Source organism: Pelmatolapia mariae, linkage group LG6, assembly GCF_036321145.2.
Source record: "Pelmatolapia mariae isolate MD_Pm_ZW linkage group LG6, Pm_UMD_F_2, whole genome shotgun sequence".
Classification (NCBI taxonomy): domain Eukaryota; kingdom Metazoa; phylum Chordata; class Actinopteri; order Cichliformes; family Cichlidae; genus Pelmatolapia; species Pelmatolapia mariae.
The window spans coordinates 4,120,882-4,135,304 of NC_086232.1; the positions used below are offsets into that span (position 1 = coordinate 4,120,882).

The 14,423-nt window shown below is 43.7% G+C and overlaps 1 protein-coding gene across 2 annotated transcripts in view; it reads left to right on the top strand.

Annotated features, from left to right (window-relative positions):
* Positions 1-14,423, top strand: part of LOC134628868 (glycine receptor subunit beta-like) — a 57,980-nt gene that overhangs the window by 35,864 nt on the left and 7,693 nt on the right. Inside the window, exons 9-11 of one of the 2 annotated variants that reach the window (XM_063475661.1) lie at positions 1,415-1,563; positions 9,108-9,266; positions 9,634-9,880. In XM_063475661.1, coding sequence (XP_063331731.1) covers positions 1,415-1,563; positions 9,108-9,266; positions 9,634-9,750 — 425 coding nt within the window. In that variant the 3' untranslated portion in view covers positions 9,751-9,880. Of the gene's footprint in view, positions 1-1,414; positions 1,564-9,107; positions 9,267-9,633; positions 9,881-14,423 lie in introns of those variants that run through there. The other variant, XM_063475660.1, reaches the window with a different exon arrangement.

Sequence of the window (14,423 nt, forward strand, 5' to 3'; positions counted from 1 at the left end):
GTAGATTAAATCTAAAGTTGATTCAGTTGACTAAAATATAAAGTGTAGAGGTCTCATGTCTTTCCAGTGAGAGTAGCTCCAAGGGTCAACCTTTTGCTGTGTTTTCATGAGAAACAAGGAGCATGGGAGGAAGCTGTACCATGTACTGAAAAGAAAGAAAAAGCAGATGTAGATTAAATGTCTATGTCTAACCTTAATGCACAAGGATCACTTCTAAACTTGTCTCACCTGTCTCCCCAGCTTTATCAGTTCTGATTGAATCCAGTCTCCCCAGAATATTTTCATCTGTTTTTTATTTGTTGACGAACCGTCACCAGAGTTTCTGTCCTTGTGTATTAGTTTCTATTTAGTTATTGAAAGAAAAGATTTTTGTTGATACAATTTAACTTTTATTGAGACATATAGGATAAGTAAAGTTAGTTCTTTCATAGTTTTTATCTCAGCAATGCCTGGTCTCATGTTACTTTATATAAAATGGACCCCATTAAGTTCCATAAAGCTTGCCATCCAGATTTTAGAATAGAGAAAAATGGTATGCCATCTTTGTGTGTACATGAGGATATTCTATTTGTTGTGGCTACGACTGTTACTGGAAGACAAACTGATAAATTTGTCATTTATCTGTGTAGAGCCATATATTTTGTTTCTTACATTTCACCTTCACAAAGCTACTGTAAAGCAATACTTATCAAACCTAGTTCAGTAATCAATTGCTATAAACATGTGGTTATTTCAGCATATATAGCATGTAATTCGGGCAAATATAAAGAAAATCTGACTATGCTGGCATTTACAGAAGTGTAATTGGATTAATAAGACATGACATCAACAAATTAAATAACAAGATGCATGTCTCAGAGGGGCTTTAACCAGGCCATTTTCTGAGAAACATCCTCTTCCTGATGTTAAATTTGTTTTCAAGTCCTATTGAGAGTATTATTATATGCATGCATGAGATTTTCATTATGAATCAGTACCTAATTTCAGTCAAGATTCCTCTTTGCTCTGTTCCCACAAAGACAGATTGAATATTGAATGATGACAAAAAAGTTCTAGCTGTAACTGTAGACTGATCATTCACTTTACCTCACTAAAACATATTTTAATACTACTGTTTCCCTCTGCTCAGATTGACATACTGATGCAGCCATACATTTAATACTGTGCTTGATAAAGGATCATAATGTTCAATTTTCAGAACTCTTAAAGAAGGCATTCAGATGTAACTGAGTTGTAGCAAATACGATGTTATATGTATATTCTTTATGGTGTATTATAATGATCACTACTTTTAAAATTGTATCTCCTCTTTATGATGTATCCAAGCAGAATTAAATGATCACAAATCTCAATTACCTGGAAATGTTTATTATAAAATGGTAAAATTAACATGTTAACGTCTGTGCTTTTCTAGGTATTTTGTCAGTGCTTTCTCTGTCCAGTGAGAGCATGTCTTTGGCTTCAGAGCTACCAAAGGTTTCCTATGTAAAGGCTATTGATATTTGGCTCATTGCCTGTCTGCTCTTTGGTTTTTCTTCCCTGGTGGAATATGCTGTAGTCCAGGTCAGTTCTTGCAAACAACCACTCACACTGTACTGTAAAATACATCTTGCTATATATAAAATATCTGTGTACAAATAGCTTAGTTGGAAAACCTACTTGGGGAACAAGCCTTGGGACAAGATAACAATAGCTGCATCAGCAATTCAACAAAATATTTGCATACTGTTTTGCAGTGTAGAGGTTTCTGTCAGAGTTTAGGGTCCAGATGCAGATGTGCAGAGATGGAATTCTAAACAAAAAGCAAGCCTTTATTTTGGCTGCCATTTGCTGTTTTAGCATATTTCTCCATCTCTGAGTGAAGTCTCCTCACAGTCTTTTGTCTCTCGCAGAGAGACGCAGCACCAGGCTTATAGCCTGGTTTATAGCTTGGTGCTGCAGCAGACACACTGTCTATTAAACCAACCAGAATCTGTTTGTGTGTTTGCTGTTAGAGACTATCCCAGTTGCCATTGGTGAAGAGGCAGGGTATACCTGGACAGGTTGCCAGGCTATAATAAAAATGAAATGTTTATTAATTAAATTCAAAAATAGTACCTAGAACTTTTCATTCATGTTTCCCATGGAAATAAGTTGACAGAACTTAAAAGGAATCCTAGTAATGGTCAACAGTGGCTAACACAGAGTACTGCAGTCAAGCGAGCCGACATAAATTTTCTTACACTGACTACACTAAGCTTGACAGTAGCGATTCTTCTTTGTTGCTGATTGAAAACACAGGCGCAAGCACGCACACACACACACACACACATACAAATGAACACATTCACTTTTTTTCTCTTCAGGAAATTAAGAGAAATTAAGCTCCTGCACCATTGTTTTCCTGATTGGGTGTTCATTTATTCTTCTTTTCAGTTTGGGTGGCAATGTTATTCTTCCTTCAGCTACTCTACATCTCTGTCAAGGTTGATCTCTATCGGCAGCAATATCCCACAGAAAATAAAGGACAATTATGCTCAACTTCAAATTCTCATCAGATTCCTCTTCTTGGACATCTCATCGCAATCCACTGCACAAACATAAGGACATTTCTGTTCAAATTCAATATAACATTACATAAAAAATGTATCTGTGACTGTGGACATGAAATTGTCAGTTGACTCTTCCTCTGGGTTAGCTTCTCTACATGTCTGCCAACAGGCTTATTTTAATAAATAAAAATGTACATAAACAATCATCTTCAATAGTTGACATGAAATTCAGTGGAAGAATGCTTATAAATCCCTCCCTCTTCCCTCTTTGGGATTTGCTGACCATAACTGTGTGCATCTTCTGCCCATTAGACTGTCTTTTAATCAATTTTAACTTTGTTTTATCGTTCTTCTATTGAGTCTGTTTTATCTCTTTGTCTGGTGGCATGGTTTGGTCAGACCTCTGTCACAGAGAAAAACTCACTGAATCAGATTTAGCCTCTCTGTACTCTAAACAGGTACAGGGGGTGGCTTTATCAGTTCTTTATAATGGTTCCCATTCTCTACGGGGTGAATTTCAGTGTCTTCCCTCTGGACGGAGGTTTCTAGTTTCAAGATGCAGGACAAGGCATTATAAAAACAGCTTTGTCCCTGCTGCTCTCACTAAACCTAATATGAACTGTTTTTGGTTTGAGTCATCTTTTCTATTTACCAAATATGTGTCTGTCAGGATTAAATACGTGTGTGTGTTTTGTGAAGGGATGCCATATGCTCTTTTTTTCTGTTAAACAAATTTACCTAAAGGTATAAATACAGTAACCTTGAACCTTGGAGGGACTGAACTGCTGATCTTTAATAATATTATTAATAATAATAATAATAATACATTTTATTTGAATGTGCCTTTCAGAACATTACATACATTTTTAACACAATGTTATCACATTCCTTTGATGATTTTTAATTTGAGCAGAGTTGTCCTTTAATTTCCTGGGAGTAGGAAAGCAGTTTGAGATGAAACTTGGCACAGATGTAGAGTAGGTGAACCAGAGGAGGAATGTGTTTCACGTCAGCTATCACATTTTTAATGAATTTTCGAATGTGATGTGATCATATTGCATTGACTGTATTGAGCAAAATTGTCCTTTAATTTTTGTGGAATATTGCAGCCAATAGAGATGAAACTTGGCACAGATTTACAGTAGTTGGATGACAGTAAGAATGTGTTGAAAGTTTCAGGTCAACTTTCAAGGATAATTTTTAATTAATTTTCAAATGTGGCTATGTGCTGTGTCTCAGTCCAGCCCTGTCCAGCGATTGATAGGATTTCAGCCACTTCTATCTGCCAGTGGTACATGCAGGGTCTGATCCTTCCATCATAATTCTTCTCCCTGCCTCCTCTTCTTTCTCAGGTTTCTGATGCCTGAGGTATTCACTAAGGACATGATCAGTTGTGGCTGTCTTTCTGATGTATTTATGGTTCTTTATTGTTTTTTCCTGAATTCTTTTTTGCTTTTTTTTTGTGGCACTCAGGCCTCTACGGCCGAAGGTTTTGTTGTCTTGATGTCAGTGGCGTCACCTCCTTTGGCCACCTGATTATCCCAACAGGGTATCTCACAACCGGCAGGGTGTAGGTGGTGATTGCCTGGATCTTTTTCTCCCCATTCAGCTGACTCCTCAGCACCTACCTTCTCTCTGCAGGTATTTGGTGGTTGTGGTTTTCCTAGTGGCTTCTTCATGGTTTCCATTTGCCTGTGGGATTCCAAAGTACTTGTAGCCATCCTCAATGTCTGCCTTCTGCTAGTGCAATCCCCACAGTTCTGACTACCTTCCCTCTCTGCTTCTCCGAATGACATTTAGCTGTTGCTTTATATCCTCGTGGTGTAGATGAGTGAATCGATGTCTCGCTCATCCCTGGCATACAGCTTGATGTCATCCATTTAGAGGAAATGGCTAACAGTTGCTCCATTCCACTGTCAGTATCCATATTCAATCTTGTTAATGATCTGGGTGATGGGTTTCATGCCTATGAAGAACAGCAGTTGGGACAGAGCATCTCCTTGGTACTTGATGGTGACTTGTTCAGTTGTCTTGAATTTGGCCTATAGGTTATAGCATTGTTGTTCAAATTACAAGGACATGGATGTGAACAGCTGTCTGCCTCAGGATAACCCTGGTTTAGGCCGTACAGTTTTATACTACAACAATAACAAGTACTATTATGGGTATCTTCTTCCGGAAGCAACGTGGCAGTCCTGTTGTCTCCTTATGAGTCTTCTCTCTGTCCCCACCTCATCAACCTCCTATCTGCTCCTTTTTCCTGGAATCACAAAGACAGACACAAAAACACCTCCCTACCTAGCGCTGATCATTTTAATATTACTGATTCTATATATCTAGTTCAGGACATTCTGTTCAGACTCCCTTCGGTCCAGAGAATATCCTTCTAACCATTATCAAGTGTGATGTGTAAGCATGTTGCAAAACCCTCTGCGCTAAGTCAACTCTTCAATATTTCAGTCCAGACATGTCGCTGGATGAAGCTTTTGACCCTCAAACACGGAGCGCTAACTTGTTTATGAGCACACTGCATTGTGTATTTAAAAATAATAAAAACAGCTTTGTTTAATCATTTTAAACCCTAACACTCTTTTTTTTTGCCAATTCCTTTCTGGTGCCTGCTCATGTATTGAGCTATGTGCCTGATCCTCTTAGCTGCTATGCGGCCTGACAGGAGCTTCCATGTTGTGCTTTGGCAGATTATCATTCCCTTCTGGGGATCCTTGGGGATCAGGACTGTCTGGCCTTCTGTCCTATTCTGGGTGTTTCTTATCTATTAGCAGCTAGTTCATTTGTGCTGGAAGCTGCTTATGGAGTGCAGTTAGCTTCTTTAGCCAATAGGTGTGAATATATGAGACGTGAAGGTCTGCCACTGTGATGGTTACTGGATCCTGTTCAAGGTGGTGCTGTGGTCCTAGCTTCCCTATCTACTGAGCATTGTTGTTATGTGCCCCACCCTTGATAATACTAATACTAATATTAATTATTATTAATAAATTGATTTGGATAGCACTTTTTAAAAGATAGGCTTGCAAAGTGCTTCACATTTTGAATAAAAGTCACACACTGCAGATAAGTATGCATGTTAAAACATACTGTCACACCTTCATTTCAGCCTACAGGCAATTATGGTCTATCCTTCAAGCTCCACCGTTAACCACCGTTACCTTCACCCTCCACATCTTGTCGAGCTCTTCTCTGAGCCCTTGGTATTTCTCAAGCTTCTCGTGTTCCCTCTTTCTGATGTTGCTGTCATTGATGCCGCTACATCTATCACTACAGCCGTCTTCTTCTGTTTGTCTACCACCACTATGTCTAGTTGGTTAGCCACCACCATTTTGTCCGTCTGTATCTGGAAGTCCCACAGGGTTTTAGCTCGGTCATTCTCCATCACCCTTGGGGGCTTCTCCCATTTTGACCTCGGGACTTCCAGGCCATATTCGGCACAGATGTTTCTGTATACTATGCCGGCCACTTGGTTATGGCGTTCCATGTATGCCCTGCCTGCTAGCATCTTACACCCTGCTGTTATGTGCTGGATTGTCTCAGGGGCATCTTTACACAGCCTGCACCTGGGGTCTTGCCTGGTGTGATAGATCCCAGCCTCTATGGATCTTTTGCTCAAAGCTTGTTCTTGTGCTGCCATGATTAGTGCCTCTGTGCTGTCTTTCAGTCCAGCTTTGTCAGCCTACTGGTAGGATTTCTGAATGTCAGCCACCTTTGCTATCCGCCAGTGGTACATACCGTGCAGGGGCCTGTCCTTCCATGATGGTGCCTCCTCTTCCTCCTCATTCTTGGGTTTCTGCTGCCTGAGGTATTTGCTGAGCACACGGTCGGTTGGGGCCATCTTCCGGATGTATTTGTGGATGTTTGTTGTCTCATCCTGGACCGTGGTGCTGACACTCACCAGTCCCCGGCCTCCTTCCTTACACTTAGCGTACAGCCTCAGGGTGCTGGACTTGGGGTGAAACCCTCCATGCATGGTAAGGAGCTTCCTTGTCTTGATGTCAGTGGCTTCTATCTCCTCCTTTGGCCAGCTCATTATCCCAGCAGTAGAGCAGGGTGATATGACCAGAAATATTTATCACGATATACATTTGAAAATTTGCGATAACTATATAACTGACGATATAATTGACACTAGACAAAACACTTTACAACTCCACAACTTTATTAGTGCAAAAAAAAAAAAAATCAATGTATTTTCACTTAAACAAGCAGCTGTAATTCCAAATTCCTTGCTGACAGTTTAACCAAAAGGCATTTCCAGTGGAAATTGGCCAACATATCCTCAGCATAACCATTTATAATATCTACAAAACTTAAAAAGAGGTTATACGCACACAGTACGGTAATATTATGTTGAAGCACAGTACGTATCACTCCGCGAGGCTCCTGCCTACGATAGCTGTAATGCTCCGACAATCCATCAAGCGGTGCGGGTTCGTAGCTTAGCAAAGTCGTACTACAACATTTGACAGATTTTCGAGCGCAGTGTACCACATAAAGTCATTTCGAGGTCTGTAAACACAACCAGAATTCATACTAAAGGCCCACGGGATTATAAGGGGTGCTGCCAATTTTCAGAAAAATCAAAGGATTGATTTTAAGTGTGCCGTATTTTCCAAAAAACACAGTACTAAGGACGGCCCGCTAGCATGCTCTACCAAAAATAGTGCTTTGTTGTGTATCTGACGGACGAAAGCTAAACCAGTTCCACACCACTGAAGCTGCAGCATTTTTACAAACCAGTTCTGGTTCATCGTTTCATTCAACGATCCGCTTTCCCCCTTCTCATTCTCCGCCGCCGCCATGCTTTTTCTGCCATGTGCGTATGAAAACAAAGGCACTGCGCATGCGCGTTTTACCCATATTCAATCGCGATATTTCATTTTCTTATTGTTGCCCAACATTATACCGGTATTACCGTGAACGGTATGATATGGCCCAGCCCTACCTAGCAGGGTACCTGATCACGGGCAGGGCGTAGGTGTTGATAGCCCAGATCTTGTTCTTACCGTTCAGCTGACTTCTCAGGACTTGCCTGACCCTCTGCAGGTACTTGGTGGTTGCAGCTTTTCTAGCAACCTCTTCATGGTTCCCATTTGCCTGTGGGATCCCCAGGTACTTGTAGCTGTCCTCTATGTCTGCAATGTTGCCTTCTGGTAGTTCGATCCCCTCAGTTCTGACTACCTTCTCTCTTTGTTATCATCCGACTGTATTTCTCCAGTCTAGTCTTGCAGTCTCGGCTGACTGCTCGGTCTACCAGTAGCTGGTGTTTTGCACCTCTGGTATTCTTGCCGATCCCTTTCTGTGCCCCACTCATGTATTGACCCATGTGGCTGTTCATCTTAGCCGCTATGATGCCTGACAGGAGCTTCCAAGTGGTGCTGAGGCAGATTATTGGTCCGTAGTTGGAGGGGACCTGGGGATTCTTGAGGATCAGGACTGTCCGGCCTTTGGTTAGCCATTCCGGGTGTCTCTCGTCAACTAGCAGCTGGTTCATTTGTGCTGCCAAGCACTCGTGGAGTGCAGTCAGCTTCTTCAGCCAGTAGGCGTGGACCATGTCGGTGCCTGGTGCTGTCCAACTCTTCATACTGGAGACCCTTTCTTGGATGCCTGCCACGGTGATGGTTACTGGACCCTGTTGAGGGAGTTTACTGTGGTCTGCCCTCAGATCCACTTGCCACTGAGCATTGCCGTTATGGGTTCTTCTCCCATATGCTCTTCCAGTATTGTTCCCTCTCCAGTCTTGGTGGTGCTGTTCTCATATTGTTCCCCTGCCACTGAGAGTACACCATGGCTGGTTCTGTGGAGAACAGCTGGTTTATTCTCCTACTCTCTAGTGTACCTCTTCAAGTGGCTGGCCAAGGCTGTGAGTTGTTTCCAAGGCCTCAGGTATGGACAGCTTGCTGTACTTCTTAGGCACCTTCTTTGCCGCATCTTTCTGCAGCTCTGATAGTTGGCTAACCTCCCTCCGTATATATGTGTGTGTGTGTGTGTGTGTGTGTGTGTGTATATATACATATATATATGTATATGTATATGTATATATACATATATGTGTATGTATATGTCTGTATATATATGTGTGTGCGTGTATATGTGTGTGTGTGTGTGTGTGTGTGTGTGTGTGTGTGTGTGTGTGTGTATACACACACATACACACACACACACATACATACACACACACACATACACATATATGTATGTATGCACATCCAATTCGATTTTTATATATATATATATATATATATATATTTATGTATATATATATATATATATATATATATATATGTATGTATATATATATATATATATATATATATATATATATATGTATATATATATATGTGTGTATGTGTATGTATATATGCACATTCAATTCAATTTGTAGATATGATTTTCTCAAGTCAGACATTTGAGTTTGATTAGTTGGCATGATTTATATGTCAAGTGTTGAAATAAAAAGATTCCTTAATATATAGAGAACCCTAAGAACCTTTCAATTGCCTCTCTTTTCTTGTCTCTATTTCTCTTTTCTGTGCCTCACTCCTTTTTACTTTTCTTATAAAGGTGATGCTGAACAGTCCTAAACTGATCGAAGAGGAGAAAGCCAAAATGGCCACAAAAGAAAAAGCTTTGAAGGAGAAAGAAGGAAAGAAGCCTTTAACTAAAGCTAACAACACCATCAATGGCACTGGTGGAACACCAATGCACGTCAACACTCTGCAGGTGATCACAACTTGGGTAACTGACTTCTAAAATCTGTAAATATAGTGTATTCTGCTCTTTTACATTGTTTGTCATAAGTGCACATCTATCCTTAAAAATCAACACATGAAAAAAAGACAATTTTTGAGTCTAATAAAGAAAAGTATGTGCAGGTCAATACTTAAATTGTCTAATGCAAGATCACCTCAGGCTTCATGCATGCAGTAATGAGTGAAAAGCATACTAAAAGTATGGATGTGCACAAAAAGCAAAAAATGATCCAGGAATTTTTTTGTTTTCTAAAGCAATACATGAGCACATATATATATATATTCCAACAACGCCCTGTTTTCGTCTCTTGCCCACCGATGCCTTCTTGTTCCAGTAGCCCACTTGTCGTCAGGGTGCCCTGGTTCTTCAACACCTGACATGGACCTTGTTGATCCGGGCGACGTCCGAGCCGGCATGCCTTCATATTTATCTGTCTCGCTCATGTCTGCGGTAGGCTCACTTAGCATAGGGGGTCTAGCCTTAAGACCCTTACTGGATACAGACGCCCCAGGCGGGAATCGAACTTGCAATCCTCTGCTCCAAAGGCGTGTAGTCTAACCACTACGCTATCCAGCTACAGTGTGGTGACTCCCAAGCTAGGCGAGTGGCTCCAGCAGATCCCGGGAACAACATCGGAGATGTCTGTCCAGAAGAGCGCAGTCCTGGGAACAGCTAAGATACTGCGCAGGACCCTCAAGCTCCCAGGCCTCTGGTAGAGGACCCGAGCTTGAAGGATAAACCGCCCGCAGGGGCGAGATGGGTGTTTTTGTATATATATACAGTGTTGGGGAGTAACGGAATACATGTACCGCCGTTACGTATTTAAAATACAAAATATGAGTAACTGTATTCCGTTACAGTTACCGTTTAAAAAGGTGGTATTCAGTATACAGTTACTTTGTTGAAATAAATGGATTACACGGCGGTACTTTCCTGTTTCATATTGTCGCGGGTCAGGACTGTTTGGGTTTGTTTGACAGCTATGCTCTGTTGTTCCAGGCGGCAGCGTTACGGTTGCCATGGTTACAGGGTGACGCTCTCTCTCTCTGCGTGTTTCCTGGGTGAGAGAGCGCTTTTTTGTTGTTGTTGTTGTGCTAAGCTAAAAGGCAGAATGCTACAGGCATGGCCCTAAAGAATGTAGCCTCATGGGCAGTGTAGTCCGTGCTGCAGCGAGAATGGACTACCATACACGTTATGTGTCTGTGAGCGAGGGAGGGAGAGAAAGGAAAAGTCCGAGCTGTCACGGAGCAAAAACGGGAGCTGGAAGCATGTAAATATAATAATAACCACTGCAGCCAAGAAGAGTGCCTGACGAGCCCATTTGTAAGTAAGCTATTAAGACTCAACTGTACACTGTGTTCGTGTTTTCCTCCGAAACAATAAGTTCTGTTGGAGCAGCCTTTCAATGCCTCTCTCTGTCTCTCGCTAGCAAAGTTGACCCAGACAACAAAGTAAAGCTAGTTTTCAGCTACGAGCCCGACACGGAACCCACCGTATTAGCCAGATGTCCCTTTACTACGGTTCGGAGCCGCGGACCTTCAGTAACAGTAATAAATCACAGCAATAGTACATTCACGTAGTTGTAAACAGTATGATAATATATTAAGTAATCCAAAGAATTCAGAATACGTTACCCTCATTGAGTAACGTAACGGAATACGTTACAGAATACATTTTGGGGCATGTATTCGGTATTCTGTAATGGAATACATTTTAAAAGTAACCTTCCCAACACTGTATGTATATGTATATATATATATATATATATATATATATATATATATATATATATATATATATATATATATATATAAATAAAACACCCATCTCGCCCCTGCGGGCGGTTTATCCTTCAAGCTCGGGTCCTCTACCAGAGGCCTGGGAGCTTGAGGGTCCTGCGCAGTATCTTAGCTGTTCCCAGGACTGCGCTCTTCTGGACAGAGATCTCCGATGTTGTTCCCGGGATCTGCTGGAGCCACTCACCTAGCTTGGGAGTCACCACACCTAGTGCTCCGATTACCACGGGGACCACCGTTACCTTCACCCTCCACATCCTCTCGAGCTCTTCTCTGAGCCCTTGGTATTTCTCCAGCTTCTCGTGTTCCTTCTTTCTGATGTTGCTGTCATTCGGAACCGCTACATCAATCACTACGGCCGTCTTCTTCTGTTTGTCTACCACCACTATGTCCGGTTGGTTAGCCACCACCATTTGTCCGTCTGTATCTGGAAGTCCCACAGGATCTTAGCCCGGTCATTCTCCACCACCCTTGAGGGCGTCTCCCATTTTGACCTCGGAACTTCCAGGCCATACTCGGCACAGATGTTTCTGTATACTATGCCAGCCACTTGGTTATGGCGCTCCATGTATGCCCTGCCTGCTAGCATCTTGCACCCTGCTATTATGTGCTTGATTGTCTCAGGGGCATCTTTACACAGCCTGCACCTGGGGTCTTGCCTGGTGTGATAGACCCCAGCCTCTACGGATCTTGTACTCAGAGCTTGTTCTTGTGCTGCCATGATTAGTGCCTCCGTGCTGTCTTTCAGTCCAGCTTTGTCCAGCCACTGGTAGGATTTCTGGATATCAGCCACCTCCTCTATCTGCCGGTGGTACATACCGTGCAGGGGCCTGTCCTTCCATGATGGTTCCTCGTCTCCCTCCTCTTTCTTGGGTTTCTGCTGCCTGAGGTATTCACTGAGCATGCGGTCAGTTGGGGTCATCTTCGTGATGTATTCTTGGATGTTCGTTGTCTCATCCTGGACTGTGGTGCTGACACTCACCAGTCCCCGTCCTCCTTCCTTCCGCTTAGCGTACAGCCTCAGGGTGCTGGACTTGGGGTGAAACCCTCCATGCATGGTAAGGAGCTTTCTTGTCTTTATGTCAGTGGCTTCTATCTCCTCCTTTGGCCAACTTATTATACGAGCTGGGTACCTGATCACGGGCAGGGCGTAGGTGTTGATAGCCCGGATCTTGTTCTTACCGTTCAGCTGACTCCTCAGGACTTGCCTGACCCTCTGCAGGTACTTGGTGGTTGCAGCTTTCCTAGCGGCCTCTTCATGGTTCCCATTCGCCTGCGGGATCCCCAGGTACTTGTAACTGTCCTCTATGTCTGCAATGTTGCCGTCTGGTAGTACGATCCCCTCAGTTCTGACTACCTTCCCTCTCTTTGTTATCATCCGACTACACTTCTCCAGCCCGAATGACATCCCGATGTCATTGCTGTATATCCTGGTAGTGTGGATCAGTGAATCGATGTCTCGTTCACTCTTGGCATACAGCTTGATGTCATCCATGTACAGGAGGTGGCTGACAACTGCTCCGTTTCATAGTCGGTATCCGTAGCCAGTCTTGTTAATGATCTCACTGAGGGGGTTCAGGCCTATGCAGAACAGCAGTGGGGACAGGGCATCTCCTTGGTAGATCCCGCACTTGATGGTGACTTGTGCTATGGGCTTGGAGTTGGCCTCTAGTGTTGTACGCCACATCCCCATTGAGTTCCTGATGAAGGCTCTTAGGGTCCTGTTGATCTTGTATAGTTCTAGGCATTCCAGGATCCAGCTGTGGGGCATTGAGTCATAGGCCTTCTTGTAATCAATCCAGGCAGTGCACAGGTTGGTCAGTCTGGTCTTGCAGTCTCAGCTGACTGTTCTGTCTACCAGTAGCTGGTGTTTTGCGCCTCTGGTATTCTTGCCAATCCCTTTCTGTGCCCCGCTCATGTATTGACCCATGTGCCTGTTCATCTTAGCCGATATGATGCCTGACAGGAGCTTCCATGTAGTACTGAGGCAGGTTATTGGTCGGTAGTTGGATGGGACCGGTCCCTTCTTGGGGTCCTTGGGGATCAGGACCGTCCGACCTTCGGTTAGCCATTCCGGGTGTCTCTCGTTAACTAGCAGCTGGTTCATTTGTGCTGCCAGACACTCGTGGAGTGCAGTCAGCTTCTTCAGCCAGTAGGCGTGGACCACGTCGGGGCCTGGTGCTGTCCAACTCTTCATACTGGAGACCCTTTCTTGGATATCTGCCACTGTTATGGTTACTGGATCCTGTTCAGGGAGGTTGCTATGGTCTGCCCTCAGATCCACTAGCCACTGAGCATTGCCGTTATGGGTTGCGTCCTTCTCCCATATGCTCCTCCAGTATTTCTCCATCTCCAGCCTTGGTGGTGCTGTTCTCTTATTGTTCCCTTGCCACTGAGAGTACACCTTTGCTGGTTCTGTGGAGAACAGCTGGTTTATTCTCCTGCCTTCTATCTCTCTGGTGTACCTCCTCAAGCGGCTAGCCAAGGCTGTGAGTCTTTGCTTGGCAGTTTCCAAGGCCTCAGGTATGGACAGCTTGCTGTATTGTTTATGCACCTTCTTTGTCGCAGCTTTCTGCAACTCCGTTAGTTGGCTGACCTCCCTTCGTGCTACCTTGATTTTAGCCTCTAGCCTCCTTCTCCATGGAGGGTACTGCCCCTTGTGGCTATTCAACTTGTAGCCAAGCATGTCACTGATCACTGCTGCCGTATTGTAGATCAGCTTGTTAGTCTCGGTATTTCGTGGCTGTAGGTATCGTCCGTAGTGCTGCGTTAACATCATCTAGCAGACCTTCTGAAGGTACTTCACGTAATCTTGGTAACCGGCTACGGGGGTCCAGGTTTCAAGCTTGGCCATGATCCTATCTTTCAGGTCAGTTCCTCTCGCACTCAACGATCCTTCTCCTTTCGCACTTGGGGCTTGGTACCCAATCTCCCCCCTGGCGTCCTGGCTCCCCCTTGCCGTAGCATTTATGTTGTACCTCGTCAATCTCTAGCTGTGAGAGCAGTCCCTTCTTTCGAATGTTGTAACACTGAGCTACTAGTTGTTTCGCCGTCATTGTGAATGTTGGGTATCGAAGAATCCATAGGTCCCGCATCCTATTCATGTAACCCCTTCCGCCAGGGTTACTTGCGTAGTAGCATTCCAACAACGCCCTGTTTTCGTCTCTTGCCCACCGATGCCTTCTTGTTCCAGTAGCCCACTTCTCGTCAGGGTGCCCTGGTTCCTCAACACCTGACGCGGACCTTGTTGATCCGGGCGACGTCCGAGCCGGCATACCTTCAAATTTATCTGTCTCGCTCATATCTGCGGTAGGCTCGCTTAGCATAGGGG